The 20,489-nt window shown below is 46.8% G+C and overlaps 1 protein-coding gene across 1 annotated transcript in view; it reads left to right on the forward strand.

Annotated features, from left to right (window-relative positions):
* Positions 1-16,771: 16,771 nt before the first annotated feature.
* The window catches only part of LOC142796429 (uncharacterized), a 28,027-nt gene continuing 24,309 nt past the window's right edge, over positions 16,772-20,489 (forward strand). Inside the window, exon 1 of the mRNA XM_075887004.1 lies at positions 16,772-16,850. Within this exon, the coding sequence (XP_075743119.1) occupies positions 16,816-16,850 (35 nt within the window). The 5' untranslated portion in view covers positions 16,772-16,815. The remainder of the gene's footprint in view (positions 16,851-20,489) is intronic.

Raw genomic sequence — 20,489 nt, forward strand, 5'->3', positions numbered from 1 at the left:
AAAAAGCTGCCCGCATCTACCCACGGGGGGAACTCGAGCGAATGCGTCGCAAAGTGGTGGGGTATCGCGTGAATGCTGTGTAATTTGGTATGGTTTAGGAATGCTTAATTGTTATTTCGTCTTCATTATTCTTATTTATTGAATGAAGTAAAAGCGTTGCCTTCAACAAGTGATGGGACGCTGATGTTGGGCTGTTCCCCACTACTATACCACTGCTGAATTCATTGCATCTACTCGAATCAAGTAAAGCGTAAAGTCAAACGAAAGCCAAGTAGAGACATTCTTGACTGAATTCCGGATGTGCAATCCAGTGCCTACATATAGGGGGTGGCCAGTGAACGGTTGTGCGGTGCGAGCAGTCGGTCTTTACTAGCAACCTTTACTAGCAGCTAAGCGTGCCCCTTTGCTTTCTCTAGTTATCTCTCCCTGTTGTGCTTGATTATATCTAGTTACGTCACAGTAAGTATCTGGTGATGCCATTTTGGTCACAAAAATTACTAAAAGAAAATAATTTCATTGGATCCAATGCATTTGCTGATAGCCTCAACCTGCCACTGCATATATAAACGAAACTTCCCCCGATATACATAGCTGCTGTCGGCTGTGGAGTTGTGTGTATTTTACTAAGTTACACAGCTCTAGATACTAACCCCCGTATTAACAAACGCTTCTCGATTGGACTTTCACCCTTCACTTGACAGAGTTGAGCATTGCACTGCTGATTGGGTGAATATGTAGCCTTTTGCCTTGCATCCAAGACTCACTGTGTGCCTGAAATAAATCACGTAATATTATTAGACGTTGGCTGCGTCGGCCTTGCAAGGCGAGAGACAAAGGGGGAGAGGGGGTAAGCAAACAATTTGCACGAAAGGCAGGCACGCGGCACGATACATGAGGCGTGAGCATGCGCAGTGGAGTTGTGGATGGCGCCGCCGACGCCGGATCTGCGACATGGTGCGACTAAAAGAAATGCTCCGCATTTAAAACAATGTGACGCTACCGACTTTCCACCAGGGGTACAAAAGGCAGAACGAGGTCGATAGATATATACGACATGCGACATTGAGCCACGCAACTCTCTGGCTTTGTCTTACTGACTTCGATCAACGTTCTGAATTCTTTATTAATTTCTATCAATTTTTTCACTCACCAGCAATCACGACATCAGTTAAGTTAGCCAGGAGAGCGAAGACAGGAAAAGGCACGTATTAATAGCAAAATCGATGCGCTTCCTTTACAACGAACCATGACAAATGGCAGCAGGAAAAAAATAACGCGTTATTCACTTCTCTTAAGGCGGTATAATAAATCACCAATGACGTTATGTTCCGGTGGTGTATTTCACCCTTCTCTACAAAATATGCCTGGTACACGACAGCAAGCCATTTCAGCCATGGATTCATGTAATGACATTAAGGGGTATGGCGATATACGTTTTCACGTACATTCAGGTGATGCATCATCCTCATTGGTCGGTCGCCTCTTTGCCTCTAACGACGGGTCCTCTTCATCCTGGGTGCAAGCCACTGCCGTCGGTAGGGCTCTCATATTGGCCAACACAACCCGTTGCCGCTCTTTGGAATGGTCAACGTTCCCTCTGGCCCTTCTTACCCTCACTCGTGTTCCACAGTTGCTGCCGAAGGGGACCTGAACATGCTAGATTACTCGGCAAAGAAGCACCTCAGTCCCGCGCTGATCAGAAAGAATGTTCTGGATGATGACGACAATGATGATGATGGGGCTCTGAGTACTTTTCTTTTCCTCCTTTTTTCCCCCTTCAAATTCGCAATCAGCACTTCAAATCACAATTAAATAACTAATGTTTTTAGGAACGAAACAATGCAGAAAGTATCAGCCAAATTCACCTTATAATTGGCCAATCCTCTCCTTTGAATACAAGCCATGTGCAGAAGAAAACAACAACAACAACCCACACAGTGGGATTCGCTGGATCGTTTTTTGAAAACGGCAACATTGCAGTGCATGTGCAAATGGACCAGCGAGCGCACCTCGCGCGATTAATGCGTGATTGTGCCGAGGCCGGTCTGTTAAATAAATAAACAAATAAATATTTATTTATTGGGTGACTGTAGCAGTGCTTGCTAGAACACATGCATTAATAACTCGAATTCTATATTCTGTGCCTTTAATAAATTGTCGGCAGCTACCAACAACTGCATCGACGAAACATTTATTTCAAACAGGCATGGTATACATACCCACAACGAGAAACTGATCATCATCTGTGAGAAATAATTGAGGCGCGGAAAGTATTGAATCGAAACGACAGCTGTGTCAGTGCCGCTTGCATAGCCCTCATGGTTCCTTCGCGATTTGTGTATCTATCAGTTTTTGCTTTTTCTGTTGCTTTTGCAGTTTTTATGCCTGGTGAAGTTCATTTGTAGTTTTGATGCCTGGTGTGTTTCCCTAGGTTGCCAATCAATAAAACTCCGTTTGTTAGTTCACTGACAGGTCCCCATGTTCTCTTTATCTGCCCTCATGAAGTGCAAAGTAAAATTCCCAGTCTTCTTTTTCCTCTGGCAGTGGAAACAGTCAAGTTTGAAAATATCGCTAGTGAGCTACACAACAGAATCAGCTATGAAACACCAATGCATTTCAAGGTGCAACACTGATTTTCATAGCTTGTTTGGTCATGTATTGAGACTGTGTTCGTGCCATACCTGGCATCACAGGTTTTTCTCTTCTTTTGTGAAAGCAGAAAACAACGTGTTGCTGTATATTCGCTGTGCCGACGGAGATATTGTCATGAAGTATCCGAAGATTGCTCAATTGTGCACTTGCACTGTAGACGCACTTAACTCTGCTGCTATTGCTTATAAGGCAGCCAGAAACAACAATGGTATGTAGCAAAAGGTTTATTTAACAGAGAACGACGAGTAAGTATATACTTGTGCATATTAATATGCCGAGGGTTTCACTGTCATCGTAGTTAACTTGTACACCTATTCCCATTATAGAACTGTACCAGCTAACCTGATCAAATTGTAGCTTTGAGGGTGAAAATGCGGTTTCCATTTCTAACCACGGCAGCTACATTTTCATGGTGGTCTAATGCAAGGACACCATGGTTTACTGAGATGTGAGTGCTCATAAAAGAATATCAGGTGCCAAATTCGCAAACGTTCTTTTTCGTAATTTCGGTTCCCCGTCGGTCATGCGGTTTCACTTTTGACATGCCCTCCATCGTGATCGGCTGAATTATTAGCTTATGAAAAATAATTAACGTAAGACATTATTTTGTAAATACGGGCCCTAATAGTCAAAATCAAACCGCACTGGCCGCGTGAATTGAGTTTGTTCCTTCGTTCAATCCTTGAAGCTGTGGCGTACACCCCTGTTGGTAGATTGGCCAAGAGCCGGGTACTTTGACTAAGCAATTCTTCAATAGCAAAAAAGATATGGTGTATTTATCAGGAAGGAATTAAAAATTCATAACAAATTTAAAAGAATAGAAGTAGGGAAGTGGAGAAGTTAAATAAAAATAAAGCAAGCTGGAAAAGTAGAAAAGAAAGGGTGATCTAAACAAACGTAGAAAAAAAGAAGGCACATAATCGTAGTAGACTGGCGCTGACTTACACACTTGTTCTCTGATTTGGGCGAAGCTCCTTATAGCGGCACCCGTTCGTCCCTCGCAGCCGTAGTAGTAGTCATAGTGTGTAACCAGTATTGCATTTTGACCTCCAAGTTGGTGCCGGTGAGAGATTTCTTCTGTGCGTTGTTGAACAATAAAATATAGTGCTCAATGTACATGCCAATGACTGATAAGGGGGAATGAGAGACAGGAAAATTCGGCTTTGAGTTAACGCGCACGCTGCAAATTTTTTATTGTTCAACAACGCACAGAAGACAAGAAAGGGTTGCTACGTTATACTCGCTGTGCGTAACCTCCTCGGTTTTAGAAAGGTTTAGCGAGCGTTAGGCCGCAGTGCCAAGAATACAGTGAACTAGTATATACCATGAACTCGAGGTGGTTAAAAGTGAGAAGTAGACACGAAGCGCAAGCTGTAAGAAAGTGTGCGTGTGCCTCCTTTCGTTCAGTCCTTGGAATGTACGCTGGATGGCGGTGCTTTTATATAAGGAATATACGATGAAAAGATGCGTGATGGTGGTACTTGGAGTGTTGAATAGGTGGACGGACGGACACACAGATGCATGGACGGACACACGGATGGCTGCATGGACGGATGGATGCATGGACGGACGCAGGAGCGCATGCATGGACGAAAGCAGGGACGGACGCACAGATGAACGTGCGGATGCACGAACAGACACACGCACGGATGGGCGGATGGATGCATGGGCGGCCACACAGACGCACGCATGGATGGACGGAAGCAAGAACGAATGGACGGACGAATGCTTCGCCCCACTATTCATCATTCACTCCGTGAATATGCTGCCATTTCTTTAATGTAATGTGCCTCCATTATATTTCTTTGTGTTCTTGCATGCTTTTAGGAAGGTCGCGCAATTCAAGTTTGGAGTGCATTTACACTTGTTTCAGATCTGCAAGGTGCCCACCTGAATGATTTTAAAATGCAAAGCATTTCTTTGTGTACTGCAGGCACTTCGACCAACCGACCGACCATCCGTCCGTCCGTCCGTCCGTCCACCCATTCGTTTGTCTGTCTGTCTGTCTATCGATCCATCCGTCCATACATCTGTATGTCCGTCCATTCGTCCGTCCGTCTGTCTGCCTGTCCGTCCGGCCGTTCGTCCGTCTGTCTATTTGTCTGCCCGCCCGTCCGTCTACCCATTCGTTCGTCTGTCTGTGTGCCTGTCCGTGTGTCCGTATATCTGTCTGTTTGTCTATGCGTCCATTCATCCATCTGTCTGCCCGTCTGTCTGTCTGTATGTCCGTTCATCTGTCTGCCCGCCCGTCCGTTCGTCCATCCATTCGTACGTCTGTCTGTCTGCCTGTCCGTGCGTCCATATGTGTATCTGCCTGTCTGGATGTATATTCATCCATCCGTCCATCTGTCTGCCCATATGTCCACCCGTTCATCCGCCTGTCTATCCATCCGTCCATCCATCCGTCTGTCTGTCTGTCTGTCCGTTTATCTGTCTTCCTGCCCGTCCATCCATCCATTCGTTCGCCTGTCTGTCTGCTTCTCCGTGCGTCCGTCTATCGATCTGTCTGTCTGTCTGTCTACCCATCCGTCCATTTGTCTGCCCGTCTGTCCATCCATCCATACTTCTGTCTGTCCGTTCGTTGTCTGTCTGTCCGTTCATCTGTTTTCCCGCCCGTCCATCCATCCATCCATCCATTCATTCGTTTGTCTGCATGTCCGTGCATTCGTATGTCTATCTGTTTGTCTGTCTGTTCGTTCATCTGTATTCCCGTCTGTTCATTCGTCCGTTTGTCTATGTTTGTCTGTCTGTCCCTCCGTCCATCTATCCGTTTGTCTGTCTGCCAGTGGGTCCGTTCGTTCTGCCTGTCTGTCGTCCGTTTGTCTGTCTGTCTGTCTGTCCGTCCTTCCATCCGTCCGTCTGTCTGCCTGCCTGTCCACACGTCCATCTGTCTTTCTGTCTGTCGGTTGATCTGCCAGTCCATCTGTCTGACCGTCCGTTGATTTGCACGTTCATCTTCCTGCCTCTCTGTGCATCTGTATGTCTGTCCGTTCATCTGTCTATCCACCCGTCTGTCCATACAACTGTGCGTGCGTCTGTCTGTCAACTATATGAAGTCGTAAACTATACGAAGACCACTGACGCCATCTCGGGATATTATGCCAAGGAAATATACACACAATGTCATCTATTGAGCAATTCATAAACTAGAGGTGGATACCACAACAACTACTACTACTAGTATACAACAACAACAACAACTACTACTACTACTACTACTACTACTACTACTACTACTACTACTACTACTACTACTACTACTACTACTACTACAGCAGAGGGAACGACCCATGCCCTAAAGACATTCACCTCTAAAAAGGGCAGCGTGCTCCCACCAGAGCGGTCAGTGGCGAGCTACCAACATGTGTAAAAAATTTCGCTCTGATCGCCTCGGCAGAGTGCTTTTTCGGTCGGGAGTCGTCGAAATAGCGCAAGTCTCTCCAAGCCGTTAAAATTGCGCCGACGTGTTTGTTTTGGTAATGGCCGACATTGCGCGCTTTAAAATGGATTTAGATTAAAAACTGTTCCTAAATGACAAAACACGCATACTCTTAATTATTGTTTATGAAAACTTAAGGCTATCAATCCTAACACACGAATCGTTACATTACATTTGAAAGATTCTGCAATGTCTGATGTCTGCCAAAGAGAATGGCGTCAAGAAACATTGCTCGCCGCGAAATGGCAGAGCATTTGCAGTCCATGTTAAACGAAACCCCCCTAACGGCACTCGCAAACAGAGCGAATGGAGCGAATGGAACGATTTCTTTTCTCGCAGCAATCTCGGCATGTGAGACAGCCTCAAGTCAACTGCAGGCAGAGCTCAGAGGCTCTGAAAAATTAAGCGAGGTTCAGAAGACCAAACGGAGAAAAAAATTGGCCCCGTATCTGTATGTTAGTCTGCAAATGTCGTCGAAAGACGATAGTCTTGCGTGTGGAGAGAGTGAACAATACATGTATTTGATGTTCTGCGCAAGAAAATTTGTGAATGTTATTCTAAAGGCGCTGCGTTAGGGTGCCTCGAGCCTGCAGCGGAGGTGAATGAGTGCATCAAGTCACGTCACACTAGAGCCCCTTGACCAAAATCAAAGGGTTTTACGTCACACGTGAGACGTGAGCGCCATCTGGCAGTTTTCTTGGAAAAGGAAGCGCACGTGATAAGGTGTAGAACGCGAAGCGACGGGTAGGTGCCACCACCTAGCTAAAATCCCTTAATTTTGGGAAAGTAACGACACTCTACTCTACGCGCGCGTTTCCTCCTCGATTCTCCTCGCCCGCTTGCCCTACGCGTGGCGCGCGGCGCCATTTTTCGCTGACGCACCCGCAGGCGCACCGCAGAATTCAATGGAGGCGGTTTATTTGCAGCTTGCGTGCCGCAGTAGCACTGCAATTTTTTTAAATGGTGATAATAAAAATAAGAACACTGATACAACCGTTTATTGAAGGATTAGCTTCTTCAAAAGGTCGTATAAGCGGGGCATGTTCATTAAATAAAAAAAAATTATGGTGAGTTCTACGATGCGGATGTTTTTCTGCCGCATGATAACATGCTGTGCGTTTGCATTTGATGTAGTTCCGCGTGTGGCATGTCCGTCCGTGTTCGAACTTTCTTCTTTTTTTCGTGCTTGTGCGCCAGTACACGACACAGGTACTTACAGCGTTACATATTGCAACGACTTCGTGAATGGTCGATCGTTTATCCACGTGTTCATCTTTTCGGCGAGAAAGTTGCTTTGCATAGTGGTCTCCAAACTGAAGAAGGTCTTTCAGCAATGCCAATACGGTTAAGTGTCGCCAACAGTGACTCATCTACACCACAATAACAGAGACATAAGAAAATGATTATATAGAACTGTGTTTTCACGTTTTTGTCGAAGAAACTAACGATCGGGTTACTCGTGAGAGGAGAAACTCTGCACCACGAATGTCATGATAATCTGCGCGTCGATAGCGACGAAAAAATTCTATCCGGACTGACTGATCCCGGTCCGAAGTACCCATGTGACACTGGTATATAAGATAATATAGTTTCTTATTGGAGAACGGAAGACATGCTAATGCAGGCGTGACCAAAACGATTGTGACCACAGTCTCCTAAAAAATGGCTCACTCGCTATCACCGCGCTATAGCTTTCTTTTCGTTGAGCGTCTGTATTTATTTATTTATTTTGGCCGCATATTTTTCATGAACTTTGTGTTCTGATTACCCTCAGAAAAATCAAATAACAAGAAAAAAAACCTTTATGGAAGCGGGCGTGAATAGTGTCATCTCTATTCATCCATTAGTTTGTTTTCTCCAACAAACAATCTTGTAAACGAATCCTAACAGTAACAAAAAGCACGATTTAGAAGCTGTTTCATCCCACGTAATTGTTCGCAGTGAAAGCAGACTTAGTTGTGCATTTTCCACGATTGCCAAGGTGCGTGCGAGGTGAAAAAGTAGAAGCTAAATATTTTCATTTATTTTATGTATTTATTTAGACATACTGCAGACCAGCATTTTGGTCAAGGCAGGGGGGACATAAGAAACGTCAAGCGATTCTTAACAGCAAAAAAAAAAAAAGACGTATTCATACGCTAACAAAGGTCACATGTCCGTGAAACAGCAACACAATTTATAACACATTTGAACGCTCTAATCACCAAATAGATAACGTTCCAGTGACATAAGAAAAGTGTCAGCCGAAAAAATCAATGAGTCAGTGAGTTATATTCATCAACTGTTCTGGGGAAAGAACTATTTGTAAGCATTAGTTCGTGCTAATAAGGGTGCCAAGGACCGATCATGTTTACGGCGGGTATTCCTAGCAGTGGCTGGCTGAACGCAACAAGGCAAATTTTCTGACATATTTTTTTTTCAAAAAAACTCAGCGATTCAACTTTCTTCTTGTTTGCAACACAGGAATTCAGCATATTGATGACAACTCCACTTTGAAGCAACGCACGAATAGCCGAAAAAAAATCACACCATATCCACGAGGTTAATGACGACGAGTGGGGCGAAGCGTGCGGACGGATGGACGCACAGACGGACATACGGACGCATGGATGGACGGATAAATGCACACGAGGACGCACGGAAGCATGGACCAACTGATGGATGCTTCATCCCGCTCATCATCATTCACTCCGTGGATATGCTGTGACACCATTTTCATTGACATTCAATGGAATGCAACTGGCTACTACGACGACACGGGACATAGGACCCTCGGCGTAAGGAGAAGCCCCTAAAAAACACGTATGTTGATGAACCGGCCGAAACAATATTTTAAATGCAGCATTCGGGGAGGCTCTGACACGAGCAATAAGAAAGGCGCCTTACCTCGCAAAGTACAGTGTTCTTTGTCGGACCGAAGTTTTTTCAGACGACGTTGTGCAGCCACTGCTGCTTGCGCAAGCCATCGCGTTTACCTTGGAGTATCATAAAAAGTGCGTAACAATTTTCACTGTGGTTGTTGCAGTCATAGGCACAACAGCACGGCTTAGCGCCCGCACAAAGCACGGAAAACAAAGCGCGTGCTACGTTTGTTACGCAAAGCGTCAGAGAAAAATGGCGCGAGCAAAAAAGAAAAAACGCAAGCAAAGCGCAAGATCCACGCGTCTCTAAGGACAACCGTTTGGGAGACCAATCATCGTGCAGAAAAAGCGTCGGAGACCGAAAGGACGCGAAGGGGGGCGAAGAGGAAAAGATGAGGCCGAGCGTGCGGCGACGAGTACAGTGGATGGTGGTACTTTCCCAAGATCAAGGGGCTTTAGTCTTAGCAAAGCATTGGAAACACCCGCGTTTTTGTAGAAGCGTTGCATGGTCAGCGCGGCATGATAAACGCTACGTTCCTTAGAATTACTTATGTCTGCCTTTTCTAGTAAAAGATGCACATCCATAACATATACGTGTTGTTATGGTGCCTCAGATATGCGCAATATTTGCTTTTTACTTGACAATCGCACAAGCATGAACGCTGAACCTTGAGCAACATTGGTGGGGTCGGCCGTTTGAGGTACCGGCTGGTGCCGTTTAGAGTACCCAGTACCGTTAAGGGTGGACAAATAGATAAATGTACAGACAGACAGACCAAAATTTTTGCGCCGAAGGTCCCCAAGAAAGACTATCGTTTTAAAAGAGAAGATGGCTGGGAAGAAGAAGATGGTGAGCTGTTTCAGACGAATACACAAGAGACCGCGTATAACCTTTGCTTAGAAGTAAGTATATTGGTCAAGACAAGTAAGTAAAGGATTAAGGCTGCGTACAGGCCATAGAAGGAGGTCTAGGGATGCAATGCGTGGGTAAGAACGCCCGTGCGGCCAGCTGGCACAGAAGACGAGGAAGCAGCGAGCACGAGCAGCACGCGCATGGCCGAATGTTTGAGATGGAAGCTCAGCAGACACGCGTCGCACCCTGAAAGCTTCGAAGCTGCGCTGTCCGTGAAGACTGAGATACCTAATGCAGCCGTCGCGTCGTACGTGTCCCCTTGGTGTTACGCTGCGCCTATACTCGCTCACCGGTGTCGCCTTCGGGAAGGCAGCTGCAGCGTCATGGAGCCCGAGGTACGACTTCAGGAAAAAACGACCTGCCAGTGGTGCTGATCTAGGTGGTGTTGTGCTGACTAACCGCGAGGGCCTGTACGTGATCATCGCGGCGCTGTGCGCCTTCATCCGGGAATGCGCCAGCATGACCGGGTATTCCTTCACCCTTAGGGCAGACTGAAGCGGAACGCCCGAAAGATGCGTCGGTACATCGCGCCACAGTGATCCGGCGTCGCCAAGGCATCCGCTGACCTGACCCAACTGTTCCTGCGGACGGCCATCCTCCGTTCATCAAGCCGGCACAAACGCCCTGGTCCACCTACAGAGCTCGACTCATCGGAAAGCCAAGTGAACAGTGGGAAGTAAACAGCCAGCTGCCGGTGTCCAAATCTCGAGCAAGCTCCCGAAGGTCGTTTTGATTTATGACAGGGTATAAAATGACGATCTGGTGATTTGGAAATGGACAAGCCCGAGCCTTTCGGGACAGCTAGAATTTTTCGTGTGTTTATTATTTTCTTTACGTTATGGCTGTTGGCTGAGAATAAAACATTGCGTTGCATTTTGTGTTTATGATTTCGGCTCTACACATATAGCTATACGTTTTGGGCACGTTTACGGTTAGGCCCGAACTGTTAGTCCGAAATGCATGCACAGTTTTTTTCGGCTGTATTCGTTTAGAGTGGGTCCTAGACCGCGGCACGTCGAACGATCTTTGAACGTGGTAGTGACTTCAGCAAAGTGATCCTCTGCAGCAATACACAGCACAATGAAATGAAATGACTGGTGATTGTCCACTCAGGGAGCCTGAACAAACGTGTAGACTTCGTTTCAAACCTTTTGAAGAAACACGTGACGTGTGACGTGCCTTTGAAGTTCGCGTACACCATGACTTGAAGGGCTACACATAGCTACCTACCTATTGTGCACGTTTTTTTCGACATGCGTTGTTCAGCTCCGAAGAAACAATTTTTGTGCTCCAAGTCTTTCGATGGTCATGTTCACATGCGCTATATTTAATAAAACCTGTTTTGTTGGTATTAAAGTTAATAATTCTGTTTCTTGCGCCTCTGTAAGCTGTTATGTTGTGCTGGTGGTTTGGAAGTGAAACATTTCTTGACAAACTGCAGGCCTTTTGAGTGTTTCTATCTACGTATCCATCTAGCTGTCTATACGTACGGGGGCTCTCGTCATCATTTCTGGTCATGACATTATTAATACGAAATTTCTCTTGCTTGCGTAAGCAAACTCTTTCCTCAGGTGCACACTCGTATACCACGGGCCGCGGTATACGTGGTATGCGCCGCAGGTGATTGACAGTTTACATCTACCCAGAACAGCGAGATTATACATTAGTAGCCAAAATGTGAGAACGTTAAGATAAACTGACAACGACAGCGCAGAACCGACGATTTTAACGACAAGAAGTCAGAACCTCAGCAGAAATTGAACCCAAGTGTTCTGCGTGGCAATCGGGTATTCTGCCACAGCTGTGGAGGTGTAAAAGGTCGGAAAACTTCAGTTGTGGCGGCAGTGCTGACTATTTAATTTCGTTACAAAGCTACAGACATTATATATGTAAACCAAGACATACATCATGCCAACGGCAACTGTGGTGAATTTGGTGTTGTTTGCTGTGGCCTCAGCGATCACATGGGAATATTTTTGTGTACGCTGAGGCAAACCAGTAAACGTCCATTACAGTGTGCTCGATACTATCAGTCAATAACAGATAGCAGCCTTGAATCGTTTCGTGCTGCCATACGGAATACTTCATGGGATAACGTATACTGCACAGTGGAAGCGGATACTGCATATGAAATATTTATTAATGATTTTGAAGCTCTGAACTTTTCCCAATGACAAATGCATCACGACGAAAGAAAATTCGGAAGCCCTGGATTAGCCTTTTTTTTGCTTCATTGCATCAGTGTTAAAGACCAGCTTTATAAAAGATTTATCAATACTAGAGACCTTTCAACGCTATCGGAATACAAGGCGTATAGAAATAAATTGAACAAGAATATTGTAGCTGCGAAGACGCAGTATTATGCGGACATTTTTCAGCGCAGCAGTAGCCGTAGCGATGCTCTCTGGCGGCAGCTATCCACTCTTCTGCATCCTGGATGAAGAAGTGACATACCTGATAAAATGATTTGCAATGGAATTTTACTTGCCAATTCTTTCTACAATTCTTTCCTTGCGCATTCCCAGTTCAGTGGTAGTGTAGACGCATTGAAATTTATTTCGCCGAGTGGCCATGGAAGCGTTTTTCTTTCTCCTGTTGACAGCCTAGAAGTTGCCACCATATTTCGTAGCCTTAAAAACAGCACTTCGTTGGATGAAGACGACTTACAAACATTGCCTTTTAAACGTGTTATCGACCTCATTGCAGCCCCGCTGACCCACATTTTTAACCTTTGTATTACGACGTCCTCTTTCCCTGTTCAAATGCAAGTCGCTAAGGTCGTCCCGGTCTTCAAGAAAGGTGATAAGAATAACGTTGCTAATTATAGGCCGATATCGCTACTTCCTGTTTTTTCCAAGGGCTTAGAAAAAGCTATTTTAACATGTCTATCCAGTTTCATTGAACAAAATAATGTTATGACGCCATTCCAACACGGTTTCAGGAAAAATAGGTCGACTGAAACTGCGTTGCTGGCGCAGAAAGAATTCATTCTTAAAAACTTTGAAGAAATACGCCTAATACTAGCCCTTTTTATTGACTTTAAGAAAGCATTCGATAGTTCAATTCGTAAAATACTTCTTGCCAAACTCGAAAGTTATGAGATTCGAGGACGTGCCGCTGAACTCGTGAACTCTTATTTGTGGCATCGACGTCAATACGTTAATATTGTCACAGGTAATGAGTATGAGCCATCAACTGTAGGCGGAATCCCTTTGAAGTGAAAAAAGAGGAGGGCTTTTGCGTCCTGGTCTGAGGGCAAGCAAGACGTCGTTTCGTCGCTGTCTGTTATTACGTTCGCGGCACTGGTGGAGGTGCGGGGTAAATGCGCCTTGGCTGCAGATTTTCAGCTGACACACCAAGCTACTTGGAGACAGCTACAGCTCCCACGGCAAGAAGCAGTCGCCGCCTGCGAGGACTATCTCCCGAGTATGGTCCCCTCTCTCAAGACGAGATGGCAACTTCTACTAACAACCAGGCGAGTCAAACCAACGACGCCTATTCTTTTCTCCCGCATGTTTTTCATGCGCCGCAAACACCACGCTCATTTCATGGAGATATTTATGAAGATGTTGACGACTGGCTTGACCACTTCAATCGAGTTGCCAACATCAACGAATGGGATGAAGCTCGCAAGCTGCGGAGAGTTTACTTTGCATTAGAAGACTCTGCCAAAACGTGGTACGAGAATCACGAGGGTTCCTTTGCGACTTGGCATGAGTTCAGCCGACAGTTTCGTGATGCGTACCGCAGCACTGAAAGGAAAGAAAGAGCAGAGCAGGCTATCTCGTCTCGGAACCAACGACCCAACGAGAGAGTTTTGATGTTTGTCGAGGACATGCTGCGACTCTTCAAGCGTGCTGACCCTGCAATGTCCGAGGAAAAAGAAGGTGCGGCATTTAATGCGTGGGGTAAAAGAGCAGCTCTTCGCCGGACTCGTGCGCAATCCACCGACGACTGTGGCAGAGTTCATAAATGAGGCAACCACAATGGAGCGTACTCTCCAGTATAGGTCGTCACAGTATGAACGCCACGACGTGACCCCTGCTGCATGCTTTATCGGGGCTGACAGCGAGAGGCATGCCCTCGCTGAGTTCATAAGAAGCGTAGTGCGGGACGAGCTACGCCAACTCCAAGCAGCGGGACCCCAACCACCCGTAAGTGCTTTCACAGACTTAATCCGAAATGAGATCCGACAGGTGGTCACCCCACTCGCGCCAACAAGGCCTGAGGCCCCTGTACTGACTTATGCGGCGGCTCTGCGATCTCCTGCACCACATGGCCCTGATCCCACCATGGGGAGAATGGATCAGGCTAGCCATCGATTCCAGGGCACCTCTTCGACTCCACCACCCGCCTCAAGGTTTCCGAGTGCACCAACTTATCGTTCGTCTGGATCGCGGCAGAACGCCACAAAGGCCAGCGTGTGGCGTACGTCCGATAACCGACCACTCTGCTACCACTGTGGCGAAGCGGGTCACGTCTACCGTAACTGCCAGTACCGCCAACTTGGTCTCCGTGGCTTTCACCCTGATGCTCGGTGCCCGCGTTACGGTGAGCGTCCCCGCGACATTGAAGCGTACCTTACGGGCCAGCAAGCTCCTCGCCTTGGTCAACGCCCCATTTCAAGATCACCATCACCTCGCCGCCCCACGTCACCTAGCATTCCCTCGTCATCTTTTGCTCCTTTCAGAGGCCGGTCACCGAGTCCCCACAGGGGAAACTAGAAACCGCGGCTCCTGGGGGTGAAGCCGCGTCCAAACGAACTGTCAAAAAGCCCTCCTCTTTCTTCACTTCAAAGGGATTCCGCCTACAGTTGATGGCTCATACCCATGACCTGTGACAATATTAATCCATCCATCCATCCATCCATCCATCCATCCATCCATCCATCCATCCATCCATCCATCCATCCATCCATCCATCCGTCCGTCCGTCCGTCCGTCCGTCCGTCCGTCCGTCCGTCCGTCCGTCCGTCCGTCCGTCCATCCATCCATCCATCCATCCATCCATCCATCCATCCATCCATCCATCCATCCATCCATCCATCCATCCATCCATCCATCCATCCATCCATCCATCCACCCGTCCGTCCACCCATCCGTCCGTGTCCATCTGAAGCAGGCGCACAGCTGTGTAACAGGTTGCACAGGCAGCACGCAGTAAGGTCATGCCATAAAAACTAAGACATTTAAGGTTAGCGAGTGGCTCATATCAAAACCGTAGCCACACTCGCGAACGAAAGTTGAGCAATATGAATTGTTCAATAGATATTGTTCACGGATCGCCGCGAACGTAAGTTAAGCAATATGGCTTGTTCCATATCGTTCACGGATCGCTCGCGAACGTTAGTGAAGTGATACGGTTAGTTTAATATTGTTCATGGGCAGTAGGATTGACGTCAGAAGGGATGGCTGCTCTACACTCTTGGGCCGAATTTAAAGGGTAATATTGTATACGAAAGGATGCTATTCCTCTGCTTTCAGGAAGTTTAACTCTTTCATTGACAGCTGCTGAGGACGTGTTCATATCTGCGAACTGTTGAAGACGTCTCTGAAATGGCGAAGCTTTCAATCATGCCCTCCTGAAAACGTAACTTCAGATGCATTCATTGTTTTCGGCAGGGCTGTTCGTACACTTGTTACATCACATGGCCTCATTTAATAAATATACGGTGAAAAAAAGGCACAGCGGCAGAAGCTTTGATAATGGAATCGAATACAGTTGAAACTTGATTCAAGAAACTGATGCGAGAGAATACCGAGAAACGGGAAAGGTAACGACGGCTACGAGAAGACCTCGAAGCGAGGGAAGGCCTGCGCTGATGACGGCGTGTTCGTTGATATCTGAGAGGTGTGAGCACTTGATTTCTGAGCGAGGTTCTGTCTCCGGAATTGGGACATCCGTGGTTTGTCTGTAGCTGTCCGTGGTTTAACTCGAACATTTCTGCGCCGAAAGCGTACGTCTTGAAACAGCCGACATTCTTCTTGCTAAAACCAATAGAAAGAGCCTGGAAACAACCGGATCAGTCATCAAAACCGTCCGGCTTCGTTGTTTGAAGCCTTGCGCGGCTTAGAGCAAACTTCGCTTGACTTCTTTGTGTTGACACTTCGTAGCGAACCTCTAGCTTAAATGGCTACGCTGTTAAACAAAGATTGCTTGTCGTGGTAGCCTATGGTAGACGCTGTTCGTTTGCACGGTCGGTGAGGTTTTATAGGGTAAAACTCCAAGGCCGCAACCAACGTTTATACGCTATTGTCGATTCCGTTTCCGTTGTATTTATTCGGGTTTACGTAAGACTGAGCAGACACTGTATTTGATTTGCCACCACTTTCTTGGATACGCAGTCCACCCGGATCCTGGACTATCACCCGTAGAAGGTCTGTCCCAATGTTGGAGGAACCATTGTCATCACCATGTTCTGAAGAATGACATCTAAATCTGCTAATGTTAATGAAAATGCATATGCAGTAAATGTTACAGTACTTTTATCACTGGACGGCACTGCATTAGGTTATTGCCACAGGGATGTATGCGCGACTGTGTTTGACTACATCAAAGCAAGAAAAAAAATTGCCGTGTTAGTCTATCCTCAGTTATTCAGATTCTCAGTTTATAAGTCGTAGTTATTTATATCAGGGAACACAGATGGTTTGACCCTTTGTAAGCATTTTTATTTATTCGAAGTTTTATCTGAAAACTAATTTTGATATTGTTATTAGTTTCACTACTTTGCCATCCCGCCACCCCGTTCTTGTCCCATCCTCCTTGAGGGTGAGCGCCATCCACATGAGGTCATCATCACCATCATAGTCATCATCATCACCATCATCACCCCCCACCACCGCCGTCATCATCGTCGTCGTCGTCATCATCATCATCATCACCGTCATCATCATCATCATTATCACCACCACCACAACATCTGCAAGGCAGTGCAGTCGTGCGACATCATGATGAGCAGTCACTGGCATGGCGGATGTTGCGGGTGAGTCGAATTTTTTTCATTGAGCATTGCCAACATCAAGCTCGTGACGAGGTAAACTGTGACCACACTACGTGTACTTAGCGTAAGTGCTTCGCTATCACGCGAGATAACTCAATGAAGCGTGACTGTGTCATTGCCAGTGGAGCACTTCAGCCGTTAAGGTCAGGTTAGATGCTGTTCGTGCTGCTAATAAGTCAGCTCCATCAAAGCGCTTTCAGTGGTGGAATATTTGCTGCTTGTGCCTACGAAACTTCAGGCTTCTGGTTCCATTTGCCAACCAGGATCTAACTGCGGCACAATATTGCGAACCACTCCGTCAACGCGCGGAAACATTTGGCTGTGTATACGTATGGTTGTCGAATCGTGTTTCTTTAAACGCGTGCTCAAACACTCAGCTCTGGCAAGAGCCTCGCTCGCCAATTTGTAGCTGAAAATTCTTGCTAGAGAAGCGATGCGATATTATCGTGGAAAACAAAACGTGACTTCATACAATGCATAGGGCTCTCGCCGGGCCAATATGTAGCTAAGATCGGAGTCCCAATTCTGAGATGACGACTTTCAGCGACAATGCCGCTCGGAGTGACGTTGGGTCTGGGGACTTCAATTACTGAATCAACCTCCTGCCTTTGATGTCATCGCTGACGTCACCAACTGGCCTTTGATGTTCTTTAATGTCTTGCAAAACAAGTGTGAGCGCATTTGCCTAGGACGTCGGTGACGTCAACCACACTAAGGCACCCACACGTACACTGTGTGGGTGCCTTAGTGTGTTAAAAAGTTGATAGATGTCGTTGTGTAACGGCGCACGTGATTGGAATGCAACCTATCCAGTGGGCACGCGTGTCGATTGTGTGTTGTGTTAATGAAAGGGCTTCTCACCGGCTCAGCCGTTGTGTGAGCTTCCACGCATTTATATTAGTGCTTGTGTTGCGAGCCATGCCGGCGCCCTCCACGTCTTGCGTCCAGTCGCCGGGCGTTTGCCGTCGGTAACCGCTCGCCGACACAACACCTGCAGCACATAGAGAGCTGAGAGTGTCAAGTTTTCAAGTGTACCGGTTTCTATGAGGTGGTTAGGCTTGGCTCTGACAGCGTGAGATAAAATTCTAGAGAGCTTGTGAACGTTCCAGGAAATATTTCTTGAAATTCAGCCTCAATTAGAAAAAGTGCTCTCTTGCGTGAAATATATTAACGTTTCAGTTTAAACACCATACTCACAAAGTTTAGAAAAATGATGAAAACATAGGTTAGGGCAGAGAGAGTACTTCACCTCATACCGTTAATGATAAAGTGTGTTTGTTTATTGCAAATAAGTCAAAGGCACCGAAAAGCGCACTGATACAAAATTACCGGTTATAATAGATGACACCGTCAATTTTCCCGTTTTACTCACCAGCCAGTAAGCGCGTATAAAAGCGACAATTTGGCTATGTATCCAAAAATGAACGTTTCATTTTGTGGAACTTGTGGTTTTATCACATGGCTGGACGATTCAGACTGGGTTTAGGGGCAAGAGCTGCACAGCTACACTGGGGCTCAGGACAAGTTCAATGTTTACTGGATGCACGCTTGATGCATGGCGTAAATGTTGTTAATATTGTTACGGGGAGTATTTACTTAAGGGTCGTGAGTACGTAGGAGAGCGGGATCACAGTGCACAGGACGCACATAATGCCAGACAACAGTGCAACCCAGGCTGAGCCTTACAACAACAATGTCGTCGTCTTCTTTTATTAGGGGCCATTTCAGCTGCTCCACTGGCGAGATATTTCCACACGTGTGACATTACTATGGCCTGTAGAGCCACCTTCTTGGTGCCGGCTATGACTAAAAGGGCGTGTCACCATTGTAGGCCTTCAGGCGAGAGACGTGCACTATGTCGGTTTTGAGAGTAGTAGTCGATGATTTCGATGATTCGGTTGTCGGAGAAATTTCATTGGTGACAGGTGCCCCCTGGCGCACTACATGGTAGGGCCCGACGTATCACGATAGAAGCTTCTCGCTGAGGTGAACATGACTATATGGGAGCCACAGTAGAACGAGAGAGCTCGGAGGAAAATCAGCATCCATGTGTCGACTATCATACGGGGTCTTTTGTGTAGCCTGGGGCAGTGAGAGCCGAGTGCGGGCAACCATGCGTGCGATGAGAGCTCGGGTGATGACACCTTGAGCATATGAAGTCGTCGATTTTGGATCACATAGAAGCAGAGCATCGAATGGCAACAAATGATTGCACCCAAACAGAAGCTAAAAAGGTGAGTAGTCAGTAGTTTCGTGGAGCGATGAATTATAGACAAAGGTGATGAACGGGAGAGAAATGTCCCAATCGGTGGGGTCGTCAGAAACGTACATTGAAAACATGTCAGTGTACGGCTGAGGCTTTCGGTCAGCCCGTTGGTCTGGGAATGATAAGACGTGCTAAAGTTATGACGAGGTGCACAAGATCGTAGTAGGTCGTCGACTATCCGAGAGAGGAAGCAGCGACCGCGGTGTGTGAGCAAGTGAGAAGGAGCACCATGCTGAAGAATGACGTCGTATGCGCTCGGGTGATTGCGTACCGAGTGGCATGATCCGTGGCTACTGCGATCCATTCATTTCCATTTGTCGAAGCTGGAAAAGGACCAAGCAAGTCCAATCCCAGTCGATGAAAAGGCTGAGCTGGGACTTCGATAGGCTGGAGGTGGCCGGCAGGGGGAGTCGTAGGTTTTTTCTAGATGTTGGCAGAGGTCGCAAGACGCAACGTAGCGACGAGATACAGGCCTTTCCAGAAAAAAAAACCGTCGTCTAACACGGTCGTAGGTTCGGGTCACGCCTAAGTGCCTCGAAGTTAGAGAGACGTGAAGGTCTCTAAGGACGTATTTGCGCAGATGATGTGGGACAACGAGTAAATGTTCTGCATCCTCTGGTTGTAAATTACGGTGATACAAAACGTTGTCTTGCAGCAAGAACATGCTGAGGGAAGGGTCGGCATTGCTGGCTGGAAGGCGGTCGATGATGAGGAGTAGTGATGGATCTCGCCGTTATTCATCTGCCCAGTGCAGAAAGGGTGTGATGGCGAAAATACAGGCGTCAGCTTCCAATTCAGTGGTGTTCGGTAGTTCAACAGGGTGGCGGGATAAGAAGGGGGTATCGCTGGGCAACTTCCGAGATTTGTACACTACTGAGGACGTGTACTGCTGCAGTCGTATGGCCCAGCGGCTGAGTCTTCCTGTAGGGTCCTTCAGTGTTGACACCCAGCACAGCGCGTGATGATCTGTGATGACTGAAAACGGGCGTCCATACAGGCAAGGACGAAATTTAGCGACGACCCAGACGAGAGCTAAACATTCCCACTAGATAATAAAATACTTCCTCTCAGACTGTGACAGAAGGCGACTGGCATATGCTATAACATGGTTTGTGCCACTCTGTACCTGAGCTAGTATAGCCTCATTGCCATGACTGCGTGCTTCAGTGCGAAGCTCTGTTTGTGCAGCTGGATCGAAGTGGGCCAGCACTGGTGGTGAAATGAGAGCGGAAATCATTGATGTGAAGGAATATGCTTGGTTCGCACTCTAGAAAAAAGTCGCGTCATTTTTTAGGAGATCCTAGAGGGGTGGAGCAATATCCACGAAGCTGGCGACAAAGCGGTGGAAGTACGGG

Source organism: Rhipicephalus microplus, chromosome 2 (assembly GCF_043290135.1).
Source record: "Rhipicephalus microplus isolate Deutch F79 chromosome 2, USDA_Rmic, whole genome shotgun sequence".
In the NCBI taxonomy this organism is placed as follows: domain Eukaryota; kingdom Metazoa; phylum Arthropoda; class Arachnida; order Ixodida; family Ixodidae; genus Rhipicephalus; species Rhipicephalus microplus.